The sequence below is a fragment of the Elephas maximus genome, chromosome 8 (genome assembly GCF_024166365.1).
Source record: "Elephas maximus indicus isolate mEleMax1 chromosome 8, mEleMax1 primary haplotype, whole genome shotgun sequence".
In the NCBI taxonomy this organism is placed as follows: Eukaryota; Metazoa; Chordata; class Mammalia; order Proboscidea; family Elephantidae; genus Elephas; species Elephas maximus.
Window position 1 is genome coordinate 85,663,901 of NC_064826.1, and position 19,674 is coordinate 85,683,574.

General features: G+C 35.1%; 1 protein-coding gene across 6 annotated transcripts in view; it reads left to right on the forward strand.

The window, feature by feature from the left end:
* PALS2 (protein associated with LIN7 2, MAGUK p55 family member) overlaps positions 1–19,674 on the forward strand; it is a 116,844-nt gene that overhangs the window by 77,901 nt on the left and 19,269 nt on the right. For 5 of the 6 annotated variants that reach the window (XM_049893402.1, XM_049893407.1, XM_049893405.1 and 2 more), the window contains exons 3-9: positions 5,526–5,678; positions 10,033–10,182; positions 10,930–11,157; positions 14,871–14,912; positions 16,401–16,532; positions 18,445–18,544; positions 18,876–18,944. In XM_049893402.1, the coding sequence (XP_049749359.1) occupies positions 5,526–5,678; positions 10,033–10,182; positions 10,930–11,157; positions 14,871–14,912; positions 16,401–16,532; positions 18,445–18,544; positions 18,876–18,944 (874 nt within the window). The remainder of the gene's footprint in view (positions 1–5,525; positions 5,679–10,032; positions 10,183–10,929; positions 11,158–14,870; positions 14,913–16,400; positions 16,533–18,444; positions 18,545–18,875; positions 18,945–19,674) is intronic. The other variant, XM_049893406.1, reaches the window with a different exon arrangement.

Here is a 19,674-nt window from a genome sequence, read left to right on the forward strand (position 1 = left end):
GAGATGTTATCCTGAAGTATATGGGAAAAAAAGAAAAAAAGGGGCCATACAGATAACTCTCACAAGTTTTCTAACTAGAAATGCCACCCCCATTCCCAGGGATAATCCAAATTGAATAAATAAAGTGAAAGGATACAATTTTGTATCAGGCAGAATTCCCTTGTTCTGTTTGAATGACTGCCACTTGATCCATGTACATGCTCTGAATGAGCACAGTATAAAGTGTTCTAAAATTTCCATTCTTCTTAGTGCTATCCATAATTTGTTATGATATACACAATTGAATGCCTTTGTGTAGTTGATAAAATACCAGTAAATATCTTTCTGGAATTCTCTGCTTTCAGCCAAGATCCACCTGACAGTATCAATGATACCCTCATTCTACGTCCTCTTCTGAATCTAGCTTGAACTTCTGGCAGTTCCCTGTTGATGTACGGCTGCAGTCGTTTTTTAATTATCTTCAGCAGAATTTTGCTAGCAGATGATGTTAATTATATTGTTCAGTGACTTTTGCATTCTGTTTGATTGCCTTGATTTTTTGCATTTGATTCTGTATCAGCACCTCATTCTTTGTAAAGACTGCGTAATATTCTATTGTATGAATATACCACAGTTTTTCAGCCCGCCTTCTGATAGACGTTTAGATGAACCTGCTGAATATATGTATAGGATAAATATTCAGAAGAATTGCTATAATTTTGGTAGATATCATCTGATTTCTCACCAGCGTATATTTCTACCAGGCATGGATGAGAGCACTCATCTTCTCTCATGTTCTCACCAACATGCTGTGTTATCAGACGTTTTACCTTTGCCAATCTGCAAAGGAGGAAAAGGGTATTGTGGGTGTCCTTTTTGTGAACTTTTTGTACATATTCTTTCCCAGTTTCTCTTAATGACTTTTAAATCCTTTTTTTTTTTAAATTGATTTTTAGAAGTTATTTATATATAGGAAAATTAGCATTTTGTGAGACGTGGCTTGTCATTTGTATTTTGACTTTGCCTGATTTTTGACAAGAAAAATTTTTAAATGTTCACGCAGTTAAGTTTACCAGGTTTTTTTCCTTCTTTCTTTCTTTCTTTTTTGGTGTGATTTATAGCTCCAGATTTTGCATCATAGTTGGAAAGGTCTTTCCCACTCAAAGATTATAAAAAGATTCTCTTACGTTTTCTCTGAATACTATTAAAGCCAAGCTTTCAAAAATGTTCTCTCTCCTCTTGAAAAAAGTATAACAGATTCCCACTTCTAGTTTTCTGACATCTGTGTGATCTCTGTAATCCTACAGACACTCCTAAGAGGTACTTAGCCATGTTATTTAGAAACTGTCTTGGTACCTTGAGATATAATTTGTCTGATTTAGGAATTTGAACTCATTTTGGTTAAAAAGATGCTTCCTAATATTTTTACTCATTTACTGATAATTATTCCGTCCTTTTATTTTCAGAACAAAGTTCATTGTTTTTGACAGAAGGTGTACAAAAGGAAAATAAAAATTGGGTTCTACTTCTACACAAATTCAAATTTATTTTAAAGTATGAGGCCTTATCTTGATGTTTCTTGTTCTCAGGTGGAAGAGAATGACTCTTGACCACAGAACCAAACCTATTTCCCATGTTCTTAGATTTTTCAAGAGCTATTTAATGGGCTACTACTACATATAAACTCACTGCCATTGAGTCCATTCCAACTTATGGTGACCAGGACAGAATAGAACTGCCCCATAGGGCTTTCAAGGCTGTAAATCTTTACAGAAACAGACTGCCACATCTTTCTCCCACAGAGCAGCTGGCGGGTTCAAACAGCTGACCTTCTGGTTAACAGAGGAGCCACATGCCTCCTGAACTACTACATATAGACCTGTTATAATGTGGTCCTTGCTTTTAAGGAAAGGCAAGCCTACTACACATGATGTTATTATTATTATTAATATTAGATTATAGTATTTGTCACTTTAAACATAGCCTACAACTTTTGTTAAAAACCTTATTTGCAAGAGTGGTTGGACTGTGCTTGGGTGAAATACTCAAAAGTCCTGAAAGACCTTTTTCTTCTCTGTAGTTCATTTTTCTAAGACGTAGTGATAAATAGGATTCTCAGAATTAGACATACAAGAAGGCTAAGCCATAACTGTGTCAGCTCCAGGTGTTCTACGAACCCAGTTATGACATGTTCTTCCAACCACTTGTGGCAGATGAAATGTATGTGTGTGTGTGTGTGTGTGTGTGTGTGTGTGTGTGTGTATTTGAGTTACATTAGCTTTCAGTTTTTCCTTAATGGAAGACAAGACCCATTTAATCAAACGATGTCTGTCTGGTCAGGTTTCAATGTTTCCTTTGTCATTTTTTTAGTTTGTTAAATTCAGGCTGGTACTTCCCTCTTGAAAGCTATTAAATGAATTCTGACTTTAATGTGAATTAAAGGTCCCAACTTCTTTCACAGTTATCTTAGAGCTTGAAAAGTTATTTATTAATAAATGCAGTGGAAAAAATATATATGAACCTGTGTTTGCTTTCTTGTAAACAGTAAAGTTGATCTTGATCGAACCCAAATATATTTCAGAAATTGGTTTTCCATGTTAATGTAATTATGGCTGCCATTTCTTTAGGAAGAAAACCATATTTTTCCCCTGAGAATTTCTGTATTTTCTAGTGAGATTCTTTTCCTATCATAGCACCAGTCTGTGAGGTTGATAAGAAAAAGCCTTCAGGTATGTTTTTTTATTTTGATAACATAATTCTGCCTTCCCACTTAACTTCCTCTTTCTCTCTTGTGTTACTCCTTCCACATTCTCACTTGTTCTCACCCCAATTTGGGAGTCATAGTGATGGATGAACATAGAAAAAAGGGGAAGATACATTAGAGTTTGCTATTCATTGGTCATTTCTTTTGCTTTACTTGCTCCAAAGTCCTGAGCTGAAGCAAACTCAACCAGTATCTAAAGTATTGTTACTGTGTGCTGATCATATAGCACAGGACTGTGGATATTATAGAATATGTGGTGCCATAGTACCTGAAAACAGTAAGCCAATCATCATGTTTCCTGTTTGCTTTTACTTAGAGTGAAAGAGTGAAGGTTGGAGGAGGGGGAGAGGTGGCATTCTCGGAACCCCAGGAGTGTAAAATAACTATGCGGGTAGTCTGGGCCAACTGGGATTAATTTATCACATCTGCACTGAAGGAGTGATACTGAAGAAGCAGCAACTCAACTAGCAGTCAGTCAGAGCGTATCTCATCCATTGAAGTTAGTAAGAATAAAACATCAGATGTGAGATTGAATAATTCACTGCAAGATGTTGTCAGAGTAGCTCTTTGTAGAGTAGTGAAATGCAATAAGCTTTAGTAGGTAATGTCCAAGCGTTGGTGTCGGACTGCCTGACTCTGTCAATTACCAATAGTATGAACTTCACCTTTGGTATCAATGGCTTCATCTGCAGAGTGAGGATGGTGAGAGAATGCCTGCCTTTGCTTAATACACCCCCCCCCGCCCGGCCCAACACACATCTTAGAATGTAGTTCCCGTCACAGAGAAAGCCCTCAGTAAATGTTAGGTTTTTTTTTCTCTTTTTAAAGCTTTTTTATACTCCTGTGAAAGTATTAAGGGTATTATAAAATTAAAGATGCTAAGTTGAGTATTTTCTTAGCAGAAAATATTTGTATGTACACAATTGGCAATTCTAGCTTGTCGTGTGAGAGTTAACTGATCGTGTCGATTGTTTGTTTTTTCCAGTGGTGACTGTCATTCCATAACATCATCTGTTGCCTTCGCATCACCCTGCCATTCATTATCTGGTTGTATTTCTACTTCCAGAAAATTACAGATTTACCCCTTCCATTCTTTGTGGCATTTTCTAGTCTTCCTGATTTTTTTTCTCATCTAAATCTAACAGAAATGTCTTCCTCTGTTTAAATTATATTAGATCTTTTTGGCATTTTTCCTTGTAATTATGATTTCTTCTTTATCAGTCTGTTTCATATGACTTTTAAAATTTGTTCCTCTGAAGTTTTTCTCAAAAATATTGCTTAATGTATAGCTAGCTCCTTTTTCACTTAAAATTTTACTCTTGTGAGCCACCTAGGAAAAAAAATACATTTAAAAGAAAAAAATTGCCTTTTTAAAATTAGAATGTGTGTTTGGAATCTGAAGGATCCACTCTGTATAATGTATTATGTAGTCACTGTACACCATCGAGTCAATTCAGACTCATAGCGACCCTGGAGGACACAATAGAATTGCGCTATAGGGTCTCCTAGGCTGTAGCCTTTACAGGAGCAGATTACCGGGTCTTTTCTCCCATGGAGCTACTGGGTAGGTTCTAACTGCCACCTGTCAGTCAGCAGCCCAGTACTTAGCCATTGTGCCACTAACCAAAACCAAAACCAAACCCAAACCCATTGCCATCAAGTCGATTCCAACTCATAGCAACCCTATAGGACAGAGTAGAACTGCCCCCATAGAGTTTCCAAGGAGCTCCTGGTGGATTCGAACTGCCAACGCCTTGGTTAGCAGCTGTAGCACTTAACCACTACGCCACCAGGGTTTCCACTGTGCCACTAGGGCTCCTTAAAGTATTATGGTTATCTGATAAATTTTGATACTGTTACCGCTTGAAATTTAGAATTTGATTCAGCACTTACAGAAATGAATCTTAAACTATAAATGTAAGATTTGTCATCTTATATTGTTGGATTTATAAATTAAATCTTAATAATTATGCTTTGCCTTTCTTCAAAATCAGACAGCAAATGTTTATCAGAAATGCAAACAACACTTAAAAATGACGCCTGCTTAATGTTCATTCTCAGTTTAAATTTAAGACTCTCTTTTAATAAACAATAATTAGGATTACTTATTTTCTGTGACAGTGATTCATGGTTCATTTTCTGTGGGAAAAATTGTAGATTAAAAGTACAAACAATTTAGGCTATAAGGACTTGAGGAGATCACCCCCAATTAAATCAGATGGTCCTGTGATCCTTTGAGGCCCAGTTTAAGGGCCACCTGCTGTAAACTGACTTTTTGCTGATTTTCAAAATTAGAAAATTGTACTTTAGAATTCTGGTGGGGTTCCCAAAATGACTTTTTTTTAACTGTTAGTCCATACCATGGTTATGCTCCTATTCTTTATTATTCTTTGTCATATTTATTTTAAGTATAAAGAGTAGATGTAGGGTTTGAGCCTAGACTACGGTCATTAGGAAATTCTCTTAGTAGGTAGCAAATACAATGTTTTAAAGATAGTCTTCTGACTTACTCTCTTTTTTTATGGATGACTTATAAAAATGAGTTTTCTGTGACTTTTAGGATAGGAATAAAGGCTAAGATTTATTATATTGCATGATATATTTACTGTAAAATCTATATATTGCTTCTGGTGAAAACTTAAATTTGGTTTCAATCAATCAAACTCTGAATAATATTTTTTAAAAAACTTTCTTTATGAAAAAGAAATGAATCAAGAAGAAAACCAGAGTCTAGAGTGAAATAATATGGTGTTATTACTTTAATACACTGTTGTCTTTTCAGGCTCATGAGAGGCTAGAAGATTCAAAACTAGAAGCTGTCAGTGACAACAACTTGGAATTAGTCAATGAGATTCTTGAAGATATCACTCCTCTGATAAATGTGGATGAAAATGTGGCAGAACTGGTTGGTATTCTCAAAGAGCCTCACTTCCAGGTAACTTTGCCCTGTTATTCTTTTCCCCAAGTCCTATATCCTTTACTAGTTAAGTTTCAGTTTAAGGTGATGTTTTTTAGGGTTATTTAGGATAGTATTTATAAATATGTGAATTCTAACTAAGGTATTTTAATATCCTGATAAGCTGAAGATTCATAAACAGATACACATCAGAATGGATTTCCTTTGTGTAATTAAAAAAAAAAAAATTCCTGATTCACCATAGACTACATGCTAGAGATATTTTTCTCATGGTGATAATGGATTTTGCCCACTATCACTCTGTGTCCCAGCCCTCCTTGTGACCAGTAATGTACATTTTCAGTGTTGCTGCTTAAGACTGGTGTGCGTTCGATGACTGGAATAAAAGAATTGTGTAATCATAGAAACTTATATAACACACTCTCCGTAAGTACACAAATAAGTGTGATTTAAGCATTTAGCCTTAGTTTAACTTAGTTTAACTTAGTTTAACCATGAAGAATCACTCTCAAAAGAACAAGGTGGAAAGATTTCTTATAATGATGAAGACAGTGTGGTTTTGGGCAGTGTTAGAAAAATAGACTAATTCAGTAGAATGGAAGTCCAGAAATAGATCCACACATACGTAGAAACTCAGGTTATGACAGAGATGTTACATTTTAATGGACTGTCAATTAGTGGTGCTGAGGTAAAGAAAATAAAGTGTTACCTGCTTTTCATTTGCAAATCCTAGTATTGAAAATCAAATGGTAACACCACTTTGCTCTTTCTCAGCTGAAGTCTTTATGTGACTCTCCACCAATATTACTGTAAAATGTGAAGACTTATAGTGAGATGGTTCTTACATAAATCTGTCTTAGGTACAAAAAGAGATACCCTTTATGCAGGGACCAGTTGATTGAGGTCTTAGAAAACATACTAAGGTGTTTGGACTTTATTCTGAAGACAATGAAAACTCTTGAGGCGGGGGGTGTATATTAACCAAGGAGAGGTCAGATTTGTAGAGCAAGATGGTTATTACTCAGGCAAGAAATTGTGATGGCAGTATATGTAGTGAGAAATGTGAGGATTTACAAGTTTTAATCAGTAAAATCAATAGGACTTGGTGATTAGTTAGCTATGACAGGCACAGAATAGAGATGTGGGAAGAAAAAGGACAAGATTTCTGGCATAAACAATTGAGGATCATTGACTAGGATTGGGAAAACCCTAGGAGAAGCCGTTTTGGACCATGGTAATTTTGTGATACCTCTGAAGCACCTATGTGGAGCTTTCAGCCATGCTATACATATTTTTTATTTTTTGGAGTTCTGGTGGCACAGTAGTTAAGAGCTCAGCTGCTAACCAAAAGGTCAGCAGTTTGAATCCACCACCCGCTCTTTGGAAACCCCATGGGGCAGTTCTACTCTGTCCTGTAGGGCCGTTATGAGTCGGAATAGACTCAATGGCAATGGGTTTGGTTTTGGTTTGATTTTTATATATTTTTAATAAAAACCAAATCAAACCATTACTGTCCAGTCAATTCCGACTCATAGCGACCCTATAGGACAGAATAGAACTGCCCCATAGAGTTTCCAAGGAGTGCCTGGTAGATTCGAACTGTTGACCTTTTGGTTAAAAAAAAAAAAAAAACACTGCCATCAAGTCGATTCCGACTCATAGGTTAGCAGCTGTAAATCTTAACCACTAAGCCACCAGGGTTCCCGTATTTTTAATAAAAACCAAACCCAGTGCCGTTGAGTTATTCCGACTCGTAGAGACCCTACAGGACAGAGTAGAATTGCCCCCATAGAGTTTCCAAGGAGCACCTGGCGAATTTGAACTGCCGACCCTTTGGTTAGCAGCCATAGCACTTAACCACTCCACCACCAGCGTTTCTGTATTTTTAATAAGTATGTAAAATTTAATAAATATATAAATTATATAAACTTTAATACATAAAAGTAGAAAATACAGGTAAGAAGAATTATAAAAATTAAAGCATTACATTGTACTACCCAAATCGCTGCTGTAATATCTTAGTGGATGTTCTTCCATACTTTTTCTACATACAAATATGTATATATTTCTTTACTAATTTGAGATAATTTGTACAGCTATTTTGTAATTTGCCTTTTTTTCAGTTATTGATTTCTTTTCCATTTCGGTAGATTTCTATTTCATATACTACATGTAAAAAAAACTCGAATTTCTCCCCGTGGTTTGTCCATATCCATTTACTATCTAGGTCCGTGTGTGGCATCAGATTGCACCCTCTACCTCCCCTGGCCTATTGAAGGGACCAGGCCAGTTATCCTGCAGAATGTCCCACTCTAGATCTGTCTGGTTGTTTCCTTGTAGCTTAGTTGTCCTGGTGGTTTAGTTATCCCACTATCCTTTCTATTACCTCTAAATGGAAGTTCTTCCTAAAAGGTTAATGATTCATGTTAATTATAGGGGCTAGAATATATCTTAAGTGATGTGATGCAACATGAATTATGCAGCATGTTTGTATTATCAGAAGACATATTAACTCCTGGTTTCTCCACCACTATCAGTGCTAAAACTGGCCCCATGATCACAACCTGATCATTCCTTTGAAATAGTTTTCTTTGTGTAACTAGGAAGTAATTAATCTGTGTTGATTTTAGCATTATACAAATATTCTTTTCTATCAGCCATTTACCTGATGATGAACACGGGTTAATAACCTTTACCTGAATCAGTACTTTCATTATAGGTTGCAAAATAATACCTTCCAGGTTCTCTCATTCTACATTTATGAGCTGATGATCTGTACAGTGGAATTGCTCCGCATCAACTGGGGCTAACAGTTACCCTAAAATGTGTCTGCTATTGAAAAGGCAGGACGAACATTTGGTTCTGACCCTTACCAGTTTCAAAGTAAAGAGATATTTCGAACAGTAGTCTTCAACAGTGACAAATGAGTGTATTTTAGTTGTCCTGGTTTTTTTTAAATATCATTATGGATTTAGGATTTTTCTATTAATTCAGTGTGTTTCAGCATTCTACAATCTTTATTTTGATTTCCAAATTGTCATGTCTTTGGCTGTTTGTGGGCAGATTTTAAAATTGGAAGTTATCAATGTGTAAATAGTGGTTCAAGTCATGAGAGTGGATAATATTGCCTAAGAGAGTATAAGGTCGTTATGAGTCAGAATTGACTCGACTGCAATGGGTTTAACTTTGGAGCCCTGGTGGTGTAGTGGTTAAGAGCTTGGTTGCTAACCAAAAGATCAGCAGTTCAAATCCTTGGAAACCCTATGGGGCAGTTCTACTCTGTCCTGTAGGGTCACCATAAGTCAGAACCAACTTGACGGCACCTAACAAGAGCATAATGTGAAAAGCGAGGTAGCCCAGGTTAGAGCTTTGAGTAACTTCCAGCATCTGTTAGAAGCATTCTCATGTATCAGTTTGCAGTTGTTCTTATTCTTTTTTATTTTTTTCTCCAGTTTCTTACGCATATTTTCATGAAGCAACCAAAAATTATGAATTAACCCAATATCCTGATTACCTTTATTCTGACTCATTGACACTTGCTCCCTTCTTTCTATTTACTATTTGGAATTTGCATTTCATCCACTCAAAAATAATTTCTTTTAAACCCAGTTATGTTGAGTGTGACAATAGCAGCATTAATCATTCTTATAGGATAAGGAATGAAAAATAAAAATAAATAATACTTAAAGAAAACTGCAAGAAATTCTTAGAAGACTAATTCAAAGTCATCCTTGATGAAAGCACAAAATAGTAAGTGTAGATACTGAGAAGTATATTATCTTTAGGACTATTACTGGCTTATCCTTCCTCAGCCCCCAAATATATCTCTTATACACCAAAATTTTCCATCACTGATATAAGACGCTGATAGTATCCATTTTTTATTGTATGTATCTTTAACAGACATTTTGTACATGTAAAAAACATATGGTATTACTAATATAACAACTTCAAGATAAAAATTTAGAATCCTAGCCATTTGAGTTTATATAATACTCAAGAAATATTCTTTGATAATCAATATTAATAATGATGATAATTGCAGCAATGAAATCCAGTGCCTTCATTATACCAGACTTGGAAGCCTAAGTTCAATTTTCATTGCACATGCAACTTAAAAAAAAAAAGTCAGTAAATGATTTGTCTCTTCAAATTCAAAGCAAGAAATGCTATAATTGATGATAATAAAACTGTGTTTATATTTCTTGAAATGACACTATGTTTATTTGATTTAACTCATACATGGCAAATTAATAATATGTGCCTTGGATATTTTTAGTATCCCACTGGGATAATGAGCTAACAATATCTTTAATATATTAATTTATTCTGTCAATAGTTAATAACCATAGTCTATTTTGACTCCTTATAGTCCCTCTTGGAGGCCCATGATATTGTGGCATCAAAGTGTTATGATTCACCTCCCTCAAGCCCAGAAATGAACAATTCTATCAATAATCAGTTATTGCCAGTGGATGCCATTCGTATTCTTGGTATTCACAAAAGAGCTGGAGAGCCATTGGTGAGTAGATAAATCAGTGCTTTCTTAAATCTGAGATCTGACATATGTGACTCAATCAATACTCTTATCTCAGTTTTTTTCCTTTTGATAATGGTATTATTATGAAAACTGTATTCATGTTTATCAGTCTTTTTTGTATGTGTGTGAGTACACAGCTTGTGCTCTCAACTTAATTTAGTATGCAAAAATTAAAAAATTAAACTGAAGCAAAAGCTAGAAGTGTGCCAGTTGGTAGCAGAAATTTCAGAAGATAGCTACTCCTTCTCTTCCTATCTTTTGAGGAAGGTTGCTTGCTAATGACAGCATCCAAACACAGAAGAAAGTTGTTATTAAAAATAGAAGCCTCTGTTAGTAGGGAAATTTACTATTTCCTGCTTAAATTCTTATTTCTAGATCCCAACTATAAGAACTGAAACAGAAAAAAAAAAAAAAAGGTCAGAAGCAAGACCATCAGAATACACAAATACCTGTACTTGTTCTCTTGAGCTTCCTTTTATCCTACAGAATGTAGCATAGATGCTAGTGTATCAGTTTCATTTTTAAGGTTAACCTTACTATGGAAGACCTTTTCTTATGGGATGGCATATGTTGTCACAGTTGCCATAGCTCATTGGGATTGGAAGATTGAGACAGAACATGGGAAAGGTGGGAGTGATTCACTCACCTATTTTTAGATTTCCTTTGTTATATGTATCCAAATATTTCCTTCGAATGATCTAAAATAAATGGTAATGTTATTTTCTATAGGGTGTAACATTTAGGGTTGAAAATAATGATCTGGTGATTGCCCGAATCCTTCATGGAGGAATGATAGATCGACAAGGTCTGCTTCATGTGGGAGATATCATTAAAGAAGTCAATGGCCATGAGGTTGGAAACAATCCAAAGGAACTACAAGAATTACTGAAAAATATTAGTGGAAGTGTCACCCTAAAGATTTTACCAAGCTATAGAGATACTATTATTCCTCAACAGGTAATAAAATTCTTGGTAATATTAAGATACTTTTATTTCTTTAATTATACTGTTGGATGTCCTGTAGAGTCACTATGAGTCAGAATCGGCTCGTCGGCAATGTGTTTTTTGGGGCGGGGGGGCGTTGGATGTAACCACCAGTGTTTACTCTTTTTCTAAAGAAATGTGAAAAAACAGATTTAATTGTTCTGAGTTGCTTTATTTCGTTAAAGGTGAATTTTTAGATTTTAAAATAGTTAACAGTATTCTGCTATTATAAAGAAAATAATAAAGATTATTTGTGAACACTCATGAACCTTAGCATTAGAGTAACCTACAGGTAGATATCAGAAAAGCCAATCAAGCCTTTTAATCATCAATTTAGCAAACATTTTTGACACCTGTTATGTTTAAGGCATTGTTTTAGGCACCATGAAAGGATAAGAATACAGTCCGGATTGCCTCTAGCTTAGTGTTCATGCAGTGGGCTAAATGAAGAATGAGACCATGAGGGGAGGACAGGTCTACGTTGAAGATGATCTTTACCTGGTTTGCATACTTTTGCTTTGTATCTTATAACTAGTTTTTAGGTAAAATAGATTATTGAGCAGGGCATTGCTTAAATGCGAGTGGTGCTATATTAAGATTCATCTGTCCTCATTATATTAAGTGAATTTCAAAAAGAAGAGCGTTGAGATGGTGTATCCAGGTAGAAAACTGTTCAAGGTATGAGGTGATGTGTGAAAGATAACTCTGTTGAAGGTTAGGAGGACGGCTTAGGTTAAATTACTAATATTGCCACTGAACAGCTGTTTCACTTTGGGCAGGCTGCTTTGCCTCTCTCTGCCTCATTTTCTCATCTGTATGTTTAGGGATAATATTTCCTTTCTCAAAAGGTTGTCCTGAGAATGAAATGAGTTGATTTATATAAAGATCTCATAACTGTGCCTGGCACACAAGTGCTCAACAAGTCGTCGTTTTTGTGGTGATGGCGAAGTATTGGTGGTATAATAGAGTTGTAAAGAAAGAAAAGGTAACAAAGTAATTGCAAGAAAGAATTGACGTTTATTTAAATACGGTAGAAGTGTTGGAGCTGAGAGAGGGTTTTCAAGCTTAGGTAATGTAGAAATAGGAGATTTCTGTCAGTTTTTTTAGATTGATGCCTTTAATATTTAGGTTTATTTCAGAAATTTATTATTTGATAAATGTATGGAATTATAAGCTTTCTTACATAAAATACTGCCAATGTACCTTATTTTTGTGTTTTTAATATAAGAATTAAAAAGCCTAGTTTTTAAATTTCCATACAGTTCTTCGAAATGACATGTGTTGAATGCCTGTTTTATACTATTCTTTGGAAGATAGGACAGAACACTTAGTCACGAATTTTAGCACATGAATTGGGTTTCTGAAAATTAGTAGACTTGTAATGAACTTTGGTGGAAATGAAGGCAGAGAGACCTTGTTTTCAAGGAAAAGAATCATGAAAGAAATGGTATTACAAGTGGTGTTACGTTTCATATGACTAGCACCTCTCAGACTACCTCTGTTCCTCAATAGGTACGTTTCCATTGGTGACGATATGAGATCTATGTTAAGCCTGAGTAGACTGGAAGAATAAAACCTAAGATTAATTTGTTATTTTTTATTATTATGTGTTAATTGTGATATTTAGGAAGATTTTTTTTTTCGTGTGGTCCAAACTCTAGAATTCTTACCAGCTCACCATGGTTGTAATGGACTTTTATGGGCAAAATAAATTTTTATAATATTAATAGCTAGGCTTTGGCCCAAATTCCTATGTAGATTCTGCACCTGACAAATTGGTCCGAAGAGCATGAAATGCAGACATATTTAGCCTTGGCTTAAGTCCTCTGGAGAACCAGTGGCAAAGTGGTTAAGCTTTTAGCTGCCGATCAAAAGATAAGCAGTTTGAATCCACCAGCTCCTCCTTGGAAACCCTATGGGGCAGTTCTACTCTGTCCTATAGGGTCTATATGAGTCGGAATTGACTTGACAACAGTGGGTTTGGTTTTTGGTTTTTAAGTTCTTTAAAAAAAAATAAGAGACTAATAGCATGAAGAATTCCCAAAAAAGGATTAAGACATATCCAAATTGAGACATTTTTGAGAGCGAAAGGAGGAACTATTACTAATTATACTAGAACAACAGGCATAAACTAGGCATATTTCCTGGGCAAACCATAGTCATCCTAAGAGATACTGTGGGGAAGGAAGGACTTTTAGCCTCTTCAACCGTCCTGTTAGGAGCTGTACCGTGTAGTACTCTGGAGACTATCTCAGCTCCTCTTCTGGATTAATGTGAGAACAGATGGAAGCCAAGAGGTCTCCCTAAAAGGGCGGTGTTTTTCAAATTATGGTTAGTAGATCATCTTTATCGAATCGTTTGAGCTGCTTGCTAAAAGTCCAAAATCTTTTCTGGATCCTAAGGATCTGTATTTTTAAATTTGAGAACCAGGGTAAGTTAGAGGTTGTAGCTAAGTCTGAAGCTCTTCAATTTACGTGTAGGTAGTGGGTTTTTTAGGGTTCCTAAAGGCAGCTCATAATTCTATTTGCTCATTAAGGCCAAACTGATAGAAATTCTCTCTTAATCTTTAAGGCCAGCACGACCCTGATACCAAAAACATTATAAAAAAATGAAGTGCCAAGTCTGTTTCACTCAAGAATATATATGTAAAAATTCTAAGCAAAGTATTAGTAAATCAAATCTTGTGGTGTATAAAAAAGATAATATACCATGCCCAAGTTGGGTGGTATGCAAGGGTAGTCTCGTTAGGAAATCCATGTTGTTGTTACTGTTGTTAGGTACTGTCAAGTCGATTCTGACTCATAGCAACCCTATGTACCATAGAACAAAACTCTGCCTGGTCCTGTGCCATCCTTTCAGTCATTGTTATGCTTGAGCCCATTGTTACACTTAGTGTGTCAGTCCATCTCGTTGAGGGTCTTCCCCTTTTTTGCTGACCCTCTGCTTTACCAAGCATGATGTCCTTCTCTGGGGACTAGTCTCTCCTGGTAACATGTCCAAAGTATGTAAGACGAAGTGTCGCCATCCTTGCTTCCATGGAGCATTCTGGCTGTCCTTCTTCCAAAACAGATTTGTTCGTTCTTCTGGCAGTCCATGGTATATTCAGTATTCTTTGCCAACACCATAATTCAAAGGTGTCAATTCTTCAGTTTTCCTTACTCATTGTCCAGCTTTTGCATGCATATGAGGCGATAGAAAACACCATGGTTTGGGTCAGGCACACCTTAGTCTTCAAAGTGATGTCTGCTTTTTAACAATTTAAAGAGGTCTTGCCCAGTGCAATATGTTGTTTGATTTCTTGACTGCTGCTTCCATGGGCATTGATAGTGAATCCAAGTAAAATGAAGTCCTTGACAACTTTCAATATTTTCTCCATTTATCTTGATGTTGATTATTGGTCCAGCTGTGAGGATTTTTGTTTTCTTTATGATGAGGTGCAATCCATACCAAAGGCTGGATTTTGCATATCTATCGTTTTTCTCTGCCTCATCTCAAACACCTCTAACTTCTTGCTACTATCATTTACAATTTTCAGCTATTATATGCTGTGGAAAGTTAATTAGGGAGGCAGTTTCTTTACCAAATGAGTAAAGTAATAAAATGAGCCAGTAGTTTATTTATATTTTATTAATTTAGAGTAACTTAAAATCTGGCTTTATTTATGCAATTGAAAAATGTATTTTTAGAGTTGCGTCAGTATGGAGAGGCATCCAGCACACGTCCATCAGGTACGATGTCATTCCAGGACATTCTCTGGTACTCTGTTTTTCTGTCTTATCAGCCAACTAAATTTACCTTGATTGAGCTTAATCATTTTGTTGTTGTTGTTTTTTTTTTTTAATTGCCAATACATTAAGCTGCATGCCATTGTCAAGTTAGCCAATTGTCACATTTTAGCAATATTAATAATATTTGTACGCCTGCTTTTTAGATACTTCTAAAATTGAATACCAAGAAAAAAAATTATTGGCTTACTGATTTTTTTTTAAGCATTAATATTTAGCTTTTTCAAATTTATTGAAAATGTTCTGAATGCTTTCTGTCACAATCACCTCATTGTGTAAATTACTAAAGTTTTGTCACATGATCCCAAATTTAGTTGTTTTTGAATTTTAATGTACATAGATCACATTACATCTTACTGTACTACTAATATTATGTATCTAGTTGCCGTATTTGAATATCTTCTTTAGTTGTATTTATAGAAGTGTGATAAACAAAGAGAAAAATAGCACATGGTTATTTTGACTAGTCATGTGCTTTCCTGCTTATTAAAGCTGATTAATGTTAATAGGAAAAGGCCATTCTTGAGAAGATAAAACTTGAATTTCTATAAATATGTGTGAAACAAATGTTTTAAGAAAATGATTGGTATAAAGTTGTCATCAGATACTGTAAATTTAGAATTTAAATTAAAGCAAATCAGCAAAATATTCCAAATATTACAGATCCTAACTAATAGTGGTGAGTGACTGACATTCTTTTACCAATAAAGCAAATTTAAAAGAAATTTGTAGAGTTAAATGAATTTAAATTGGAAAATAGTTTCCAGGCTGTTTCCATATTTCTCTTACAATTAATTTATTGCAATGGTCATATAAATCAGAGCAAGATTATTCCAAAAAAGTATTTCAACACCAGTTTTGGCCAGTATAAATTTGTGTGGTTAAAAAATACATATATTACCAGAGATAAATTAGATTTTTAATTTTTTTAAGGTTGCCAAATACATTCAGGTCTGACTTCAGCATGGACTTTTCTTGTTTAATTTTGGTTTTGGGGGTCCTTTCACAAAGTCAGTCCTGACGTATGTGAAAATGTATGCCTTATATCAATTTCATATATTATTTCAGGATGTTAATTGGAAAATAGCATTTACTTGCAAAAAATTATACAGCGTTGGTTAGAAAAATCATGTGAATAGATTAGGAGAAGTGGGAGAGTGTTGGAATAGAATGATTGTCAAGCTCTTTGTTGATTCAGAGTTAGAAATTAAAATAGAAAAGCAAGTTAAAGTAGTATTTTTTTTCATACTTTCTTTTCTGATACCAAATTATTAATAACGTGATTTATATTTGTGAGAAATAAGTTCCTTAGCTGAATTCTAAATACATTGTCAAAAACAATTAAATCACAGCGGTATGAAAAAAAGATTTCAAAAAATCCAATGGCAAATGATACATTTAAAGCTTTTTTAATTGTGCTGTGTGTTTTAGGTATTTGTGAAATGTCATTTTGATTACAATCCATACAATGATAACCTGATACCCTGTAAAGAAGCAGGGTTGAAGTTTTCAAAAGGAGAAATTCTTCAGATTGTCAACAGAGAAGATCCAAATTGGTGGCAGGTTAGTATGCTTCTCAACATTTCCTCAACTGCTTTTCTATTTTTAATCTTGTTCCAGTGATTTTTCCTGCATGAGCAGCTCCTGCTTCATGGCTCTGAATTTTGTGGACAGAATACCAAATTAAGAGGGAACTTGTGAGTAGCAGTTAATAAACGTAGAATTCACCAGCCTGTGGTAGTGTCCCATTGGTTTAGAGATCAGACCAATTGGTTCTTCCACTTAAGGGTGTTCATGGGTGATAAGGAAAATACACTACTGGGCAAGAAAAACTCACTTGGGGTCACTCCTTTTCTATGTTTGGTTTTTTTTTTTTGTTTTAAATAGGAGTATTTACTGTGGATATTGTCTCTCTTGTCGCCTCTCCCTCTGGTACATTCATGGCAAGTAACACATAATTTCTTAAGCTCTTAAATCTGCTTGCCCACCTCTTCTCAGTTATTGAGAAATGAAAGTTTACTATATCAGTTTTGTTCGGTCTTGAATTAAAACCTGTGTCTGCGGAAAGGGACTTGTGTTATCACTTTTCCCTCCCTCTGTTTTCCAGATCTGTGTGTAAATATTCTTTTTCCCTTCCCTGAAGACAGCTTGCAGAAATCTCTAGCAGCAGCAAGAAGTCTATTTTCATAATTGTTTATATCAGCTAACTACCAGAGTAGCCATTCACTGGAGAAAGTGACAAATCAGAATGTCTGAAATCACTTAAACTGTCATAACAAGATGCGAGAAGAAAGGGCCAGAACTCACTGAACTCTCAGTTTAACTGAGCTTTCAGTAACTCATAGGGTCCGACTCATAGCGACTCTATGATTCGGAATCAACTTGATGGCAATGGGTTTGGTTTTTTTTTTTTGGTATCGGTAACTCACATTAGCTCAGTAAATCATATAGGCTTCTAAGGGGAGAGTGATCATAGAATAAAAACAATCTTACTAATATGTCTTTAAATTTACGTTAAAGCATTGTTATGTACTAGGGTACTCTATGGTGAGAGAACTAAGAAATGGGTGAGTTAGACAGAATCCATGAGTTCAGGAGATTTCCACTGAGCCCTCATCTTAAAAATCTGCTTTTTATGTCTGTTTCCTCTACTAAATTTTTCCAATTTTCTGTCTTTTTTTTTTTTTTTTCTATGAATTCCCTCTCAGTTTTCTAATCCTGTCAGCATTATCTCAATCACTTCCTGCATTTTCATGGTCTATTACTTTAATTCTATGTTTCACTGTTTTAATTGCTAAAAGCGATACCAGATTTGTGGGCTAAGCCACGAGCAGCCAGTTCTCCAGCCACTGTTCAAATGTATCGCTTCATTGCATTTTGTTTTAAAAGTTAGTTTTTTGGCATTAAGTGGATTTTAACTTATTTTAAACTTACTATCCCTTTTTTTTTTTTTATCCCTTAGGATTTTCAGATTTCTGGTAGCATAAATTAAATTCTCCACTGTCTTTTCTCAGTATTGTCACCTTTTCATTGCTTTGGCCTCAGGAAATACCAACATAGTAGGATTAAGGTTAATAATAAATATATTAGTAAAGCGTGGTAGGTGAAATGTCTTAACTTGTCTTATTATAAAATAACATTTATTTCTTTTCTATAATCGACTCGACGGCATTTTTGGACTGGCTTAGTATTATAAATAAAAAGTTTCACTAATTTAAAGAGCCAATATACCTTTGTATTTTGGTTCCAATGGTTCACTACCAGATGGCAGATATTAAGAATCTTAGGTGCCAATTGATTCCTCAGCGCTAAGGTGTTTAAACATTTTAACTAACAGTGCCATGGGGTTTAAATCTCAAGGTCAGTTTTTAACAGCAAATGTGATTTCTTTTATTGACTACTGCTTGTCCTACTTATTAGAATATGGTCTCAAGTTTTGGTCACTGAGATATACAATTCATTAATTTGATTCTAGGCTAGCCATGTAAAAGAGGGAGGAAGCGCTGGTCTGATTCCAAGCCAGTTCCTGGAAGAGAAGAGAAAGGCATTTGTTAGAAGAGACTGGGACAATTCAGGTGATGAGTTCGCCGCAATAAGTTAACAAGTAGTCCTTTATGGCCACCTTTCTTTGCCTTTTCCATCTGAGTAAGAATTGTATTTATTTAAAATATCTCTAGAATTAATCTCCCCCTCCTGGTTTGCCTCTCAGAAGTAAACTTTTTGGTCCCTTTCTGCCACCTGCTGGTATAGTATCAAAATTCAGGGGCTCAACTCACCCCTACCCAGTTCTGCTTCATAGGATGCAACATTGGGAAGATAGCTTTCTCACCCCTGTATAATATCATAGGGCAATTTTAGCATATTCTGCCATATTGCTTAAGGTATATCTATCTTCTTATCCCTCAGGACCTTTTTGTGGAACCATAAGTAGCAAAAAAAAGAAAAAGATGATGTATCTCACAACTAGAAATGCAGGTAGGTTTTAAGTAGTTTCTGAGAAGTCCAAGTGAAATAGCTTTATATTGTTAGTGTGGCATAAACTCTAAATGTCTAATTGAAAATGAATGTAATTCAGATTAGTACCCAGTTGCAAGGAGCTGGGATAGGAACCCATAGCACAATATAATATAAAGAAATTATTTAAATTCTGATGTAATATACACTTGTAATACTGCCAGTGTGCTTTATTTTATAACTATAGTTTACAAAGAAATAAATAGATTTATGCTTGTATTAATGAAAGAGAGATGTCATAGTTGAAACAATTCACTCAAAAACTTTGAAATAGTAATTTATGTGTAGTTTGTAATGGGCAGAATGCCTTTATGAAGATACTAAAAGAGTTATCATTAAGGTCAATTATATTCTGCAGTATACAGTGCAGTGTCCATGATACTTTTGGAAAAATAGTACTGGTCCAAATGAATCTTAGTCTGATCCAGTGGAATTCGTCCTTAAATCCTTTGCTCTTAAGAGAGATAAATATGGAAACTGCCATCTTCAGTCTTCTCAGGTGTAGAGGCTGATAGGAATGAAATGCAGCTCTTTGAATCAAGAAGGCTCTGATTCAGAAGCCCCTGGGGACTTAATCAAAGGAATTGGCAGTATCTACAGTGCTTGCTTTCTTGACTTCAGAGCTGCCCCTATACTGATGATAAACTAAATTGTACACTATAAAGGAAGTAATATAGAAGGGGAAATAGAC